Source organism: Chroicocephalus ridibundus, chromosome 3 (genome assembly GCF_963924245.1).
Source record: "Chroicocephalus ridibundus chromosome 3, bChrRid1.1, whole genome shotgun sequence".
Lineage (NCBI taxonomy): Eukaryota > Metazoa > Chordata > Aves > Charadriiformes > Laridae > Chroicocephalus > Chroicocephalus ridibundus.
Window position 1 is genome coordinate 69,036,438 of NC_086286.1, and position 15,541 is coordinate 69,051,978.

At 38.8% G+C, this 15,541-nt stretch overlaps 1 protein-coding gene across 7 annotated transcripts in view; it reads left to right on the plus strand.

Moving 5' to 3' along the window:
* Window positions 1-15,541, plus strand: part of ARHGAP18 (Rho GTPase activating protein 18) — a 97,858-nt gene that overhangs the window by 59,238 nt on the left and 23,079 nt on the right. For all 7 annotated transcript variants that reach the window (XM_063329623.1, XM_063329622.1, XM_063329624.1 and 4 more), the window contains 4 exons: window positions 2,476-2,548; window positions 8,241-8,410; window positions 10,355-10,520; window positions 13,293-13,384. In XM_063329623.1, coding sequence (XP_063185693.1) covers window positions 2,476-2,548; window positions 8,241-8,410; window positions 10,355-10,520; window positions 13,293-13,384 — 501 coding nt within the window. The remainder of the gene's footprint in view (window positions 1-2,475; window positions 2,549-8,240; window positions 8,411-10,354; window positions 10,521-13,292; window positions 13,385-15,541) is intronic.

A 15,541-nucleotide genomic window follows, 5' to 3' on the forward strand; every position in this document is an offset into this window, starting at 1 on the left:
CCACTTATATCTCTGGGTAGTAGTGCCCTGCAGCCATCCTGAGGGGTCTGCCAGATAGGGGGCAGTACCTCTTACTGGTGCTCTTGTTTCTTTTTCTTTTTTTAAAAGGAAAATAAAGGGACATCAACCTAACCTGCCCTATATTGGCTAGGTCTTTATGCCTTTCAGCTGGGGGGCTTAGACTCTGTTCTAACTCCCCGGGCCTATGCGTGCCGTTAAACTGTGTGTGTGAAGTTGCTCTGACAGGTCCTGAAGGATCTCCTCTCATGGGGTATCAAACAGGAGAGTTCCTCTCCCGTACACAGCAAAGGGGAAGGAGGGAAATGGAAACTATGATCAGAATTCTTCTTCTGTGGAGAAGTGTATGTTTCTTCTTTGCTCCTCAAAAGCAATGAGATCTTCAGTCGTAAGAAGACCGACCTGATGAAAATGCACAGCTAACTGACCTGACCTCAGCCCCATTCCTCGTTCTCGCTGCTGCTGCCACCATTCAGCGCAGTGGTAGTGGCGGTGAAAAGCATGGCAAATTTTGAGGGGATTTAACTTCCTCCTTCTCCCAACAGCTTCCTCTCCTTCGGCAACTCCTTTCAAATTCAGTAGAAGTGAAATGTGGGGGGGGGGGAGTTTGCAAGCTCAAATGTATTTTCTGGAGGCACAACTTCCCTTTCACTGTTCTGCTTTGCATGTGGTTGCAGAAGCGATATTAACTCCATAAAAGCTTTCTGGGATCTGATTTGGAATTGACTATACCTAAAAATTACAAGATATAATAGCAGAGCAATTTAGGTAAAATATCCTGTGGCTTAAAGCAGTGTAATTTCCCTTTCTAGTATGTTATTTCAGTAAAGCTCAAGAAATACTCATGTTCCTGTATTTAAGCTACACATTGTAATGTTTGAAAATCGTATGTCACGGTGTTCAGTAGACTTCTGTGTCTCTTAAACTACATGTTTTGATATTGATGACAGAAGTGAGCAGTAATGCAAACAGACAAATTATTGTAGCCCTTTAAGATGTATAAATCAGAAAGTTAGAATATTTATTAAGTATAGAAATAACTGGGGAAAAAAAGAATCCTTCTAAACCTGTCTCCTTGGCTGAAATAAACTAATGCAAGTGTAGGCCTTCAAACTTGTCCTGCATTCCTTTCTCCCAGGCAAGATAATTATTCAGAAATCATTGCTTGTGGTTATTCATCTAATCTGTCACAGAAAGCCTGTAGTGAAGTAGCTTCCGCAGCCTCCCTAGGTAACTTGTCTCAGCGCTTTGTAACTCTCCCATTATTTGAAAGCTTTTTTTGTAATGAAAGAGGACTGAAGCCATCTGCAGCTGTATGAAGTCATTCCAGTTTAATAATAGCCTCCAAAAATCCTGTAACCTCCCTTCACCTGGAGGAAAGCAGGAGGAAAGGTAAAACAATAGTGTTGATGTTTCGCATCGACACAATTGTGTTGATGTTTCTACTAAATTTCCTGCCGTATTCTCAAAGAGAAGCTACGCTTTTGGTACCTTGACAGCTTCGCAGGCTGCTTCTACTGCTCTGTGAAACAGTGATAATTTTCTGGGCAGTTGCTATCTCCTTCCACCTCTCAAGATCCCTAATTAAAAAAAAAAAGTAAATATGCAGGTTTGTGTTGGTAAGAAAAATCTTTAGAACTTGATTATTTTTTTTTCTCAGCAAGTATGGAGTTATACAGTGCTTGAGTAAAATACAATTAAAAATCCAGAGTGCTAAACACTCATTGTTTATCTGAGTTAATAAAAATAATTCGTGGGTAGACCCGTATGTTTTTACACACAAATTATATCCATATATATACACCCATATATATATATATATGAGTGTAGATTTTCTACACATTCTGAAATATTTTTTTCTATAGTAGATATCATCCTGTTCATGGAATGTGACAAATTTTTAGACTGGGTACCGCAGCATTGTAGAAAGGAGAAGATGGTTCAAATCCTTTCCCGTTTTGTTGTCTCTTCAAAGTGTCCTAATCTTGCTGTTCGGAATCTAAGCTGTAAACACAGATATTAATGTTAGACTGCCCTGCAAAAGGGATGGGGTGGTTCTGTAGGGGAGGCAACTGTGTAAGATTTTGCAAGAGGAAAGAATTTGGACTAAGTCAAAATGTCTCCTCCAGGTTCCCTTTCCGTATCTTTTCCAGTGAAAAGTATGGCTTCAGGTCAAAGAATACATTTTCTTATTCTTTGCAACTCTGGAAAATTCTTATACCCACTTATCCTTTTTTGAAGAGGAGGGAATAGAGTTAATTACTACTTTTTTAATTACCTAGATTTCAGATCCCCTTAAACTTTGGCAAAAGGTTTTCTACTGAAACACACAGGTGTGCTTCTGCATGCTCTTGAATTGCAGGAGTGTGTGTTTTAATGCTGCACAGAGTCAAAGGCGTTTTCTACAACCATGCATTTGGTTTTTATAGGCATGCATATTTATTGTCCCTTTCTTAGGTCTGTGATGGAAGTGAACCCTCAACTGTGAGAACAAGTGAAAATAAGAGTGAAACACAAGATGGAACAAAAGGTAATGCCAAACAACTCTCTTCTTTTTGGTTTTTTGTTTGTTTGTTTTTTGTTCTTTTTTGTTTGTTTGTTTGTTTTGGTTTGTTTTTCCCTTTTGGTTTATAGGCTTTCAACTACACAAGGTACTACATAGGTTCCAGTAACTTTTCAGCAAAAGAAAATGAAATTCTTATGAGAAACCTGTTCTGGCCTGTGTTGCTGTAGTGTTGTAAAATTTTTAAGTGTGGCTGCAGATAGTGTCCTTTGTGCCGTCTGGGAAACCTTGTTTGTTACCAGTGATCATCTTATAATGGAGTCATCTGGGAGAAGTGTCCTCCCAGATGAGGAGGCATAGTTTATGCTTAGGTCTTTCCTGATCCTTAATTTATCCCTTCTGGTTTATCTCTGCTGTACAGTACAGGAAATGAAGCACTATACATAAGCTCATCAGTGCACACAAGAGAACAAAAACAAAAGGACTATAAACAAAGAAAGTGAGAAATGGCTATATATCTGTATCTATAAATCAAAGAAAAGCAGGGATGGAAGAACAAAAGCTGTTTACCCGTTTAAAGAAAATGGAAAAGAAGTAGCATTCTGTGTGTGTAGGACTGGGTGTGATTACACAAGAGGGGTGCCGTAGCCATGGAAGACCCCTCCCTCTCACAGCCAGTTAGGACAGAGGATGACAGAAGTCCTTAGCTGATTCCGTAGTTTCTGTTTTGAGAGTATGAATTTCGATGAGACTTTGACAAAGCTTTCTGCTGTTCTTCAGGTCCAGTAATAAAAGTTGGCTGCCCTGCATCATCTTCGGTTTCTTTGAAGTAGTGGTTGCACCGCGTCTGTTATGCCACCATACCCATCACTGTAGAGCTCAGGATATTAACTGGCAGCCATTTAAGCTTTACGATACTGCATTGCTGTTCTGCATTGTTTGTATGTTGGGGTTTTTTTCTTCTTCCAGGGAACTGGGTAGCACATAGGTGCTACACTGAACCCTATAGCCACTTAAATAGTCGGTCAGGCAGATCAAGTTCCCTACTGCAAGTTACTTATCTGTAATTAAGCCACCAAATAAACTTCTGTTCCAGTTCTAGCATACTAACCAGCAGTAGTCTGGAAAAATGGTTACTTTAGGATTAGACTCTAACAGCAACAGTCAATATGGGATGTGCATGGAAGTTGAAGTGACAGAGATGAATATAAACCAGCCCTGAACATCAACAAATCAGTGCGTTTCCAGAAGTGCTGTTAATCCTTCCCTCCCTCCCTCCCTCCCTCTCAGCAAACCTCACTCCAATAAGAGCAGTAAAAAATTGGGAGGACTGCCAGATTGCTGGTTCAGCACAAGGGAAGGAAGAGATGCCTGGTGCTTGTGTCAATAAACTGCACTGTAGGATTCAGAACTGGAAAATTACCAAGCAATTATTACAGAGTTTTTATCACATCTGGTTCTTTTTTTCCAGTGGCCCTGATGAACCCTTCAGAAATGGGAAGTTCTGAAAGGCAAATCCCATATGCTAGCTCTCCTCAGCACAGATTGCGATGTGGATGGCAAATGCAGCCTGCTTGCATCCTGATACACTTCTGCTCTTGTCAACATGCTAAAGTGGGCTTTACTCCCGAGATTGGAGCAGGAAGAAAAAAATCAGTTCAATTTGCAGTCAAACCATGCAAGTTCAGCGGTACTAAAAGCACCGCACCTGTTTCAGTGCTTTGCTGGGATCTTTCCTCCAGAATGATGAGCAAATTAGTGTTATACAAGCAGTGAATGAATTTAAGGCAAAAAGTAAACAATGCCTGGTATTTCAGAAATAAAAAATATTTATGAAATCGAAATCCAAAGACATTATTTTAAAATTGAAACCCCCTTTGACAGAGAAGTAGTACCAGTTTTAGCTGAGAAATATGGATATCATCTCGGACATTATGGAAAAAAATCAAAAGCTTAAATTGAGATGTCTTAAAACTGTTAGATTGAATGACTCTGTTTGGCCCTTCTCCAAAGGTGATGACTCTGTTCCTAGTTTGGTATTTGAAAGCTGCATTCCCAAGTTCTTCTGCCAGCCTGAAGATGGTAATGGTTTGCCCTTAGAGCATACATGGGCTGTGTGAGCCTGTGCTCACTCCTCCTTCCTTGCCAGTCTGATGCACCTTGTTCCTTGCCTAGTCAATGTAAGCAGATGCCGGGAATAAATGAAACCATTACATTTTTATTCTTTTCTGCCTGATCCTGCTCAAACAGAACAGTTTAATGGGTTCCTAAGATTTTTTGTTGGTAGATGAATATTTGAGTTCTTTTGGAAGGACCCTCATTACTGGCTTTAAGTGCTTCTTTGTTTCATGTAAGTACAGAATGTGTCTACATGAAACAAAAAGAAAATTCAGAGTCATGTATTAAGCTGTCAAAAGAAGTTATCATTTTAACAATCCATAACAGTCACTAAAGACCTGCAAAGCTAGCAATGCATTCAACAGCTAGGAAAGAAAAAGAAAAAAAAGTAATTCTCTTTGGATGCCTTTGAAAAGGAGTAAATAACCATGTTGGTTGAGACCTCTCAAGAAATACAAAGGAAAGAATAAAGCAGATGAAAAGCTAAATACTCATTAGCTTATATAGAGGAGCAGCAAAAGTCAGTTTACTGCAGGACTGCAGTTGTCCTTCTGAACACACAGGATTAGCTACAAGGGAAGAATGTTAGATAAAACTTCTGTATAAGGCAGCCTCAAAGCATAATGATCTGGCAAGTGGATGAAAGAATTGCATGAACTATGTGTAACACTAGGATAAAGAGCTGTAATGTTTGCTTCTTGATAGGGAGAAATATTGAAATGTGGTTGTATTTTTTAGTTAGAGAGGTTATTTCTGCTTTTCACTTTACATGATAAGTAAGTAATCTATGGCCAGAGTGATAGAGTGTTAGTGAAAAGATTACAAAGCTTTTTATTTTCTATTTAAAATGATCTATGAATTATAGCATTTTAGACACCCTAAATTAGCCATTCCACATTTCCAAATATAAATTAAGATCTATCAGCATAGCTCCATCGAGGTATACTTTAGATTCTGTAGCAAAACTAGGAAATAGCAAGGCTGACGCTTCTGCTATTTCCATGTCCTATTAAAAAGAAACCCAAAATGTAACCCCCACCCCACTCCTGACAAATTCCCATCATTTTATCTGATCTTTAGATAGCACTGTGAATGAAGGAATGGGTACAGGACTAATGTAAAACACTGTTTCCATATCCTTATAGATGTTTATTTTATTTTTTTTTGTTATCACACTTCCATTTCTCTCATGAAATACTGCATGCAGTTGGCAGGTTGGCAGAACACCAGAGCTGCATCCTCTTACAGCTGCTTCCTAGTTAATGAGTGCACAACAATAGGAACAAGGCTATACGAGCAAGAAGAAACTCCCCACAACAGCAACATTTCCAGACCTTTAAAATGTGCACAGCATTACCAAGACATCTGCTTTACACAGCACCTTCCTATGGCCACAGGACTGAAATAGGAGCTACTGCTTTATTGTTTGTTAAGATCAGATCCCTCCCACGCTGGTAGGAAGTATGTAGGTCACATATAGGCCACATTAGCATGACAAAAGTCTTGGGGGGAACAGAGAACTGTTTCCCTTTAGTTCGGATGCTTAAACAGTTTACGTGATGTATACAGATATACACACAGGTAGGCTGAAGATCGAAGCCAAGGATGAATTTGACCTTGGATATGTTTGGTTACTGAGTCTCATATATCTCTTTAGCGAAAGGAGCAGCTCTAGTTTCAGGATCAACTTAATCTTTAGCGTATGCCCCGGACATCTTTTGGGGTCTATGGAAAGTGAGCAGAAGCCACTCTGGAAAAAGCAAGTGGTGAGAAAAACAGGCAACAGGCAAAATTTGGAAATGTTTTATCCTATTTCTCACAGCATTGCTTGGTTGTAAGTACAGTCAAAGTGTTAACTCAAATCTACCTTCTCTCTCTGGAAGTGTCTCAGCTCTAGATCAATTACATTGAACTGGGAGTGATTGCATAAAGTGTTGTGCCCTACCAGAGCGTGGCTGTGGTGGCTGCAGCCACTTCCCTGTCTATCAGGTCCTCTGAGTTTGGCCCTGGCAGACTGAGGTCTTTTTCAGGACTCATTTGAAAGAGTATCAGAGACTAGTCTTGTTCTGTGTATAGTCTTTCAATTAGACACAGATATGATTCAGAAAAATTTTCTAGTTGGTGTAATTTTTTTTAACTTGATGTTTCATATGTTGTTTGGGTTGCGTGCTTGCAGCTCAGCTCTTTTGCAGACAACTGAAAGTATGAGTGTAGAGCAGCACTTCCCTGATGCCTTCTCTCTTAATCAGCCCATCTGCAGCCTTTCCCTTGCTTCAAGGTCAAATGTTGCTGCAGCTGTAACTATTTTCTGGGAATTTTTTTCTGGCTTGACTTAGCATAGTTATTCCAGGCTACACAAAAATTTCCCACAGCAGTGTAAAGAAATTAATGTATTATGTTGCACAATATTCTTACACCAAAGTATATGCACTGCTCATGGTTCTCCTCAGCTCACATCCATTTCCATCACACTTTTCCTGCGGTTGTGGTATGTTAGCTTTGAACAGGCTGCAGCCTCCTGAGAGTAGGAGCCAGTGGCAGAATCATGGTCCTGCTGAAATGAGCAGGACTGATTTGTTTATATTTGCGCTGGTTTTAAGAAAGTCTGAATTCCATCACAAATACTTGCAAGGTATTTTTAATGTTTTGTAAGAGGAACCTAGTCATGGGTGTTAAGAAGTACATCTCAAGAGAGATGGTGGAGAGATCAGAATCTTTCTCTGGCTAAATTGTCTTTGTTGCTTTGTATTAAATAGTGTTATTTACAACATAATTTTCCTCTTGCTTCTTTCATGATATATTTTAACTTCAGACTGAAAAGCAATGGTTGATTTACTATGAAATTAGACAACTTCTTTTTCTAAAAGCAGAACCGCGTCTCCCTTTTTTTCCTTCTGTTTTTTTGTGGTTGTTTTGTTTTGTTTTTGTTTTTTTTTTTTAAACAAAAAATGTTCTAAGTTAGTCTAGTTTTTGATTCCTTTAAGGAACAAAGAAAGAGAAATAAGGCCATTGGTGTGTACTTAGTCCTTCCCTGTATCATGGAAACATGTCCAAACAGTGTTTGAGGAATAGCCTCTTCAGACTGAGGTGAGGACAGGAGTGTTGGGAAAAGGACATGATCTGTGTACTCCCTGTTATTCCCAGATGTTAATGCTTTGGATCACAGAGGAAACATTCTCTTTTGCTTTTGAAATTTTAACAGCAGAAAGAATTGCTAATTTATTTGCAAGATGTTACAGTCTTTGAGGCTGGAGAGTGTTTGATGGCAAGAAACTTCTGATGCCAAAGCTGTTTGGCTCTGGAAGATTCTGGGAATCTGCTGTTTGTTTGAGGTGGTTTGCTTTATCTTTTCATAATGGATAAATAGGAGAAAACCCTATGCCTTGGCAGAATTGTTCAAGAAAACTACAAAAGATGGACCCTTATAAGAAGCTACATTTTCAGCTGACATAAAAAAAATGCAGAAATGGGTGAATTTGCAACCAGAAAGTCCATCCCTTGCACAGCATTAACTTCTACTTGGTTTTAAACTTATTCTCATGCACTGAGTGATGCTCAATTGTGCTGCTGTTGGTTATGAGTATTTTTACATTGTTTTCAGGTCCAAATTTCAGTCTTGGAATGGACGAGCAGAAGACCCCAGCTGAAGACATGCCGTTTTCGGACACTGACATCAATTTAGAGATATCATTTTCAGAACAGGCAGCTAATCTCAAAGACAGCTCAATAGGCAAAATGTGCAAGGGTGGAGGGGGTGACACTCTTCTCCCGGTAAGTGTTTCCTATTTATTGTTCTCATTATTTGTTTTTACTAGTGGTACTGTTTGGATGATATTTATCTGATAGTGTGTTAATTAGATTCAGAAGAACATTGTCGGATCCAGTTTCATGGAGACAGATCTTCTCAAGACAACTTGTTTTTGGGAATAGTATTCTCAATAACATGGAAGCAAGTACTTTTATGCCTGTTTATGTCATTGTCTGTCTGGGAAAATGCACTTTATGTCTAAGCAATAACGGACTGGTAATAGTAATCTGGAATAGTGGCTTGATGGTAGTTGTACACAAATTGTGTCCTTGCTTCATTTGTTTACAGTCCCTTTTCCTGTATCTGAGATGAGATGCCTTGCCTGCGTAACAAAAACCTCTGTTGCCATTTAAAAAGGGTTGGTAGATGCCTGTAGAAACCTTGTTTTCCAATGCAGGTAGATGAGGCATGAGAATGAAGAACAGAATGATCTATAATCTGACTTCTATGGAAGTCTAAAGTCAAATGGCAGGAAATTACGGGTTTGTGCTCAGTTTTACACTCCAACTCTTAATTAAAACATTCATTCTGAATGAATCCAAGTAAATACAAAAGAAGATCCTCCAATGCATTTTTTTGTTGATCCTCAAGCATCTCTTTGGGGATCTTTTTCTACCTAACAGTTCATGAACATGCAGTTTAGCGTGACCTGTAAACTAATGACTGGTGTGAAAAACATTTTTTTTTTCCTAGCAGTGTATACAAACGTGTCTGAGTAAACATAGTGTCTGAAGTAATAATGTTTCACAGTTCTTCAAACACTTAATTTAGATAAGGACACATGCAGTTCTTCAAATAGCAATCACCCCCTGTATCCTAGTTTAAACATTATAAACCAGACACTAATGGATATTTAGAAATGAATTCTAAAGTGTTTGAGTCATGTTTCTCTAATGCAGGCTGTAAGAAGGAGACAATAGCTATACTCTAATTTACTTCTGTATATATGCATAATACATACATTAGCTAAACTTTCAGTTAGGCTTATTAAAGATTACTTAAAGATATGGCTATGGAATTTCTCCTTCAATGATGAAAAGAATGGCAAAATGATAGGAAAAGGAAGTGAGTTACCTATTTAAATCTACAATTTTTATTTGTTGCACCTTTGCCATTGGCAGTTATTTTTAAAAATAGATGTTTGTGCAAGTCAATGAAACCTCAAGGCAGGAAACTGACTTTATCTTCAATTTATAAATTATGTTTATGTTTTGGTTTGTGCCCTTTTTGTCATGTACCATAACCACCAATTCATCTGCCATAAATAAGGACCCCCCTTCCCTAAGAAGGGAAGCCCTTTATTATTATAGTATGGCAGCCAAATATGTTATTTTATGTGCATAAGTGCAGGGGGATTTGTATCGCAGTTGTACATGCATAGGATTGTTCATGGACATCCATTTCCACCACTATAAACTGCAAAAGGATGCAGAAGGTGGCAGTATCGGGGGTGGGAGGTGGTTACAAGCAGGACAAAGCCAGACTCTTGTTGGAGGTGCATAGTGAAAGGACAAGAGGCAATGGGCAGAAGTTATTACAGGGGAAATTATGTTTTGCAAAGTAAAAAAAGTCCCCATGAGAGCATTAAGCACTGAGTGCCCACAGAGGTTATTTGGAGTTCTCAGAATTCAGTTGGGCAACACAACAACCAGCCCGATCAGGCTTTGAATTTAGCCTTGCTTTGAGCCTGCAGTTGAATTAGGTGACCTCCAGAAGTCACTAGAAACCTAAATCCTCTGATGATTTTAATATCATCTGCTTTTTAACCTATTTGGGGTGTTCTGTGATTTAGTCAGTAACAGCAGGCTTCACGATGAAAGGTTGTGCTCTGAAGGAAGCACAGCCTTCGAGCTAAATAATTTGTTATGACTTGGATTATTCACTCTGCTGCAAATCTCTGCTTTTAGAATTTCAGGCTGCCGAAGGACAAAACAGGTACCACAAAGATTGGTGATCTGGCCCCTCAGGACATGAAGAAAGTCTATTCTTTAGCACTGATTGAATTAACTGCGCTCTATGACATACTTGGGACAGAATTCAAGCAGCAAAAAGCTGTAAAAATAAAAACCAAAGGTGAGTTGGTGTTTCATATTCTGAACCAAATGGGTCTGGTTTAATCCAGTAAAACAAATGTATCCAGTTCTTTATGATTTTCCATCAGAAAACTTATATTAGTATATAGATAGTAACGTAGGTCCTGAGCGGTATTTAATTATACATCTTAAACTCAGGGCACACTTTAAGCAAGTACATGCACATAATCACTCCAGCTACAGGACTGTGCTCTTTGTTTAAAGTTAAAACTCAGGTCAGTCACTGAGCAGATACACCAAGGAGTGAAGAAGGGGAAACTATCTTAGCAGTGTGCTGTGCAGGAAGAATTGCTTCACAGAAACTTGTATGTGCTGATATATTTCCTGGGACGGCATGTGGTATGTGCTTTTTGCGGGTATTCTTTTCCTGCTTTCCTGAAGGTAGGTACTGTGCTGCTCTTATGGTTGGACTCAATGATCTTAAAGGTCTTTTCTAACCCAAATAATTCTATGGTTCTGTGATTCTACCTGACTTTTTTGCTTACGTTGCCCGTGACTGGAAATGCTGGGAGCATGTGTCACCTGTTTTCCTCTTCTGTGTGGTACAAACTTTCCTGTATCACATGGATGATTTCTATGTCATATGTATGCATGCTTGCCCATCCAGTATTTACTCAGGACATAATTCAATGTTTGTGTGGAATGGCATCATATTAAGTGGAAGATCTGGGCTATTGCAGAGGATGTTGAGATAGATGTAACAGGTCATTTTGCTCTGCAAGCCCTTGGAGCATATGTATAATCACAGTGCTTTTCTTGGCAACATAGGACACGTGGAAACCAATTTCAAGATGCTAGAAGTTTTCAGTGCTCTGTGTGTTTTCTCTGTTTCTGCTTTCTGCTAAGTTCTTTACAAAAGCTTGAAATGTGTTGCCAGTTAATAACAAGCCTGCTTTGACCAAAACCCTGTTGTCAAGGTTCAGTGAATGTGACATCTCACTTTAAATAATTGAAAGCAACAGAGAGGGTTGAGAGATATACAACAAGGTACAATAGATTCTTCAGAATGTATTCTTCACTTTACAGTAGTAGAAAATAACTTTTTAAGTGCAAAAGGCATACACAAAAACATCTGTGAGACCTTGATCCCTTAAATGCATTTTCTTCTTGCAGAAGTGCTTGTGCTTTCACTAATAAACAGAGACAAAGCACTTTCTTCTCTTGTATTTTGGGTCTTGGTTTTAATTAATTCTTCTTACCAAATTTTTAATTGAATTTCACTCATAGCATTATTATCTGAACGACAGGCATTCATGAAAAACTTTGAATTGATTTAAAACTTTCTTAAAAGTTAAAAAAGATGAACTAGACTCATAGAAATGTGTACAAAATAGACAACGACATGTCACCCTTTCTGCCAAACAAATCTGCTTTTCCAGGTAATGCCTTCAGTGCCTTGTTGCTCTGCCTGACCCTCAACTCTTCACTCCTGAGGTGTTGTTTGGCCAATTAATTCATACAACTGTGGATCTATTGGCTGTTCCTCTTTGTGCTTGAGTAGGTAAAGATGATGAAAACATAATGCTGGGGAATGCTGTGCTGTGCCCAGCCCTGCCTTTCTCTTGACCTCCTACAGTTCGTTTCTCCAACATCATCTCAGTAGAAACTTTTATTATTGACAAGATCTTCGAGATGATAAAACTATGGGGTATGGATATTGGCCTACGTATTTTATAGGCAGACTTTTAGTGCTGGTAGAGATACAAGAACTCCCTGATTTGGCACCAAAACTGATATTTCTTTGACACGTATCCCCCTTTGACATTCCCTTGAGGACTGACATTGTTTTAGTAATTACAGCTGTTCTCTGCTCAATATTGGCATGGCATCATACAAAGCAGGAGTTTTTAGCTACATGTAGTGTTATATGCTGTTTCAGAAAAAATGCACATACAGCAATTATCAATACTTCAGATGGAGAAGTTCTATGACAGCCACATTTGGGTTAGTCGTTACTTAGTATACCTCTCTTTTAGTCGTCATTCACTTCTAATCAGCTGGGCCATAAACACATGGGAGTCCCATTTACCTGAAGACTAAGGCTAGTTTTGCATCAGGGCTAGATTAACTGAGACTAGATTCTATTTTTTTTTTTAATTTGCATTGTCTTGGCACTATTTTGAAGGCTATTTTCTAACCAAGACTTAATTGTACTTTTGCTTTTATTTAAAAAAAAAAAGAAAAGCAAAAGACCATTGACAAGATGGTGATCTTGCTATCCTGATGGTGTTGTACAACACAAAGCACAGGGGTTGAAAAGCTCTTCTTTCAAAACCCTCATAAGAGTGTTCAGAGTAACTCTGGGTGGTAATTACATCTGTCTTATTTTAGTAGCCAAATTTCTGGATATTTCACTCATGCCATTTGCATCTTAACAATCCCAACTTGCATTGAGCGATGAAGATCTGCATTTCAGGGTCATCATCACACCCATTGTGCAAACCAGAACCACGCAGATGGTTCATTTATGCAGTTTGCTTCACTGTACTGCAGAATATGTGGATGGTAATTTGATGTCTAAACAGAAGACTCCTGATTTATGGTCGAAGGAAGAGATGAATGAATCCTTTTAGCCAGAATGCTTTGTGTAATAACTTGATTGATGAAGACATTCAAACACTTTGAACGAAAGGTCGATAGCTCTGAATGTATTGAATAAGGTTATCGCTTCAAAAATGTGATTTTATGCCATTATCACATGTACTGGAACAGATGTGGATAATATCTCAGTTTCTTTTGCTTTATTCTTCAGACTCTGGCTTGTTTGGTGTGCCACTGTCAGTTTTACTGGAACAGGATCAGAAGAAGGTGCCAGGAACCAAGATCCCACTGATTTTTCAAAAGGTAAATAGGCACGATCAAGTCAGATTGTTACATACCTGCAAATGACAAACAAATAACATTTTATCCTGGATTTGTTTGCTTCTTGTAGCACAGTTTTCAGTATATTACTCTATTTTCAGTATATTACTCTAATCAATCAAAGTTATTGTAACTTTTATTTGCAGATTTACTTACTGATTCAGTAAATGGGATACTTTGCTTTGTATCAGGCATATTTTGAGTTAAAGGAATAAACTTCAGTTTTTGTTACAACTGGTCTCCATGATTTAGGCAAGTTTACTTGTGAAAACTTGCCTGTGAAAACTGACAGACAGTGTAAGAACCCACTGGACCCAAATTCCATTTCCTAAAGATGGTGTAACTTCCATTATCAATAAGGCTGCCCTCTGTTTTTTTCAGAGCAAATACTTGAAACTCTGTAGAAATTCTCCATCCCTGGCCCACAGGCTGAACCTACCTTTCTAGGAAGTGGTTTTATTCTTTCAGAAGTGATTTGGGACACAAGGCAGGTGGCTAGGGGGTGGGAATCAGGCTGGATCACTGCCTCTGGCGGTGGCAGCAGCACTTTTCCAGAAGATTTGTTGCTTTAGTACGTGGGGGTATGCTTCGGCCTGTATCATGTTATGGTAATGGGAAAGATGATGGAGACACTGGATTTACTGCCCATACATAGCAGGTCTCATTGCATGAGAAGGGAGAGACCACGGTGTGTGGACCTGACCTAACACCGAGAGAAACTCAGTGCTGTGTCATCACCATTTCAGTAGGTTTGGGGACCCGCTTGTTAAGTTATTTTTCAAGAAACAGAAAACTCAAAGTAGTTTTGCATCAGTTTCTCAAAACTAATGCTGTGACATTCAGGCCAGAAATTACTTCCTCGGGATCATAAAAATGCATTTCTGGGAAAGATGCTATCTAGAAAAAAAGAAATCAAATGACAAAAAATGATTGATCACTGTGCTATCCTAGCAACATAGTAAGCATAGTTCTTCAGGAAAAAAATTCTACATAAACATTTCTAGCTTATAGATGTCGTATGTTTTGCAAGGTGCTGACGTCATTTGGAATACAGTTTTTCTTTAAATGAGAATATGAAAATAAAAAGTTTCCCATTTCTTCTGCCTCTCTCTACAGCACATGCTTTCCAAGAATAAAGGGGATTTATGTAAAGTGCAAGAAAGAATGTTTTTGTGCCTGCTGCTTTTTGAATGTACCTTGGTTATCACTAAAATTAAACAAACAAAGCTAATAGGAAGGTTGCTTAATTAAAAAAAAACCAAACAACTTTTATTAAAAAATACACCTAGTTATTATTTCATTGAGGAGTTGTGGTTAAAAATAATGACATGATTTAGCCTAGGGGTTTTTTTACTTGAAAATCTGAGGGTGTTATCGATCCATGTAACTCCACCAGAAGTTTCTGCTGGTAGTAATTCGGGTGTCTGGCCTGCTAATGAAGCCATGCAGAGCAGCCCTGATAGCGGTGAAGAGGGAATTTGCTGTAGCAGGAGGCTGGTGGTGGCCAGTGGGCACCTCTTGCTGCCTGTCAAGGGGGTACTTGTGCGTGAGTGTGCGCGAAGGAGTCAAGGCCGCTGGCAGTGCCACCAGACCTTACGTCTCCCTAGACGTGGGGATGGTGGCAAATCACACAACATGCCCACAGCATCTTTATGTCCAACAGATGAGAGTGGCAGTCACTGCTCTGGTGTAAGCCAGGTACAGTGAGAGTTGGATGCGGCCAGTTAGCACTTTTTTTTTTTTTTTTAATTAACTAAGGAAAATATACCCGGGTACAATATACCTTTAGTGCTGTTTACTAACTTTGTGGCTGTTTTTGTCCGATTTTTTTTGGTGGCATTTATCAGTCACATAAATACGGTGGTATTTTAATTTCTGTATGTGGAGGAAGCACAACTGTGTTGCATAATTTTTCTTACTCAAGAGCTGGCACAGGAAGGTATGTAACAAAGGCACTGCCCTGGTTAAACATTGTGAGAACCATTTGTGCTAAAATGATGTCATCAGCTTTTGACATTTACAAATTTCTTTTGACTACTCTTAGACCCACACTTCAGTGAATGCTTCTAGGCATATCTTTTAAAGAAACAGAATTCATGATATGTGTTTTAAGTACTTGTATAGAATTTCTACTAATTT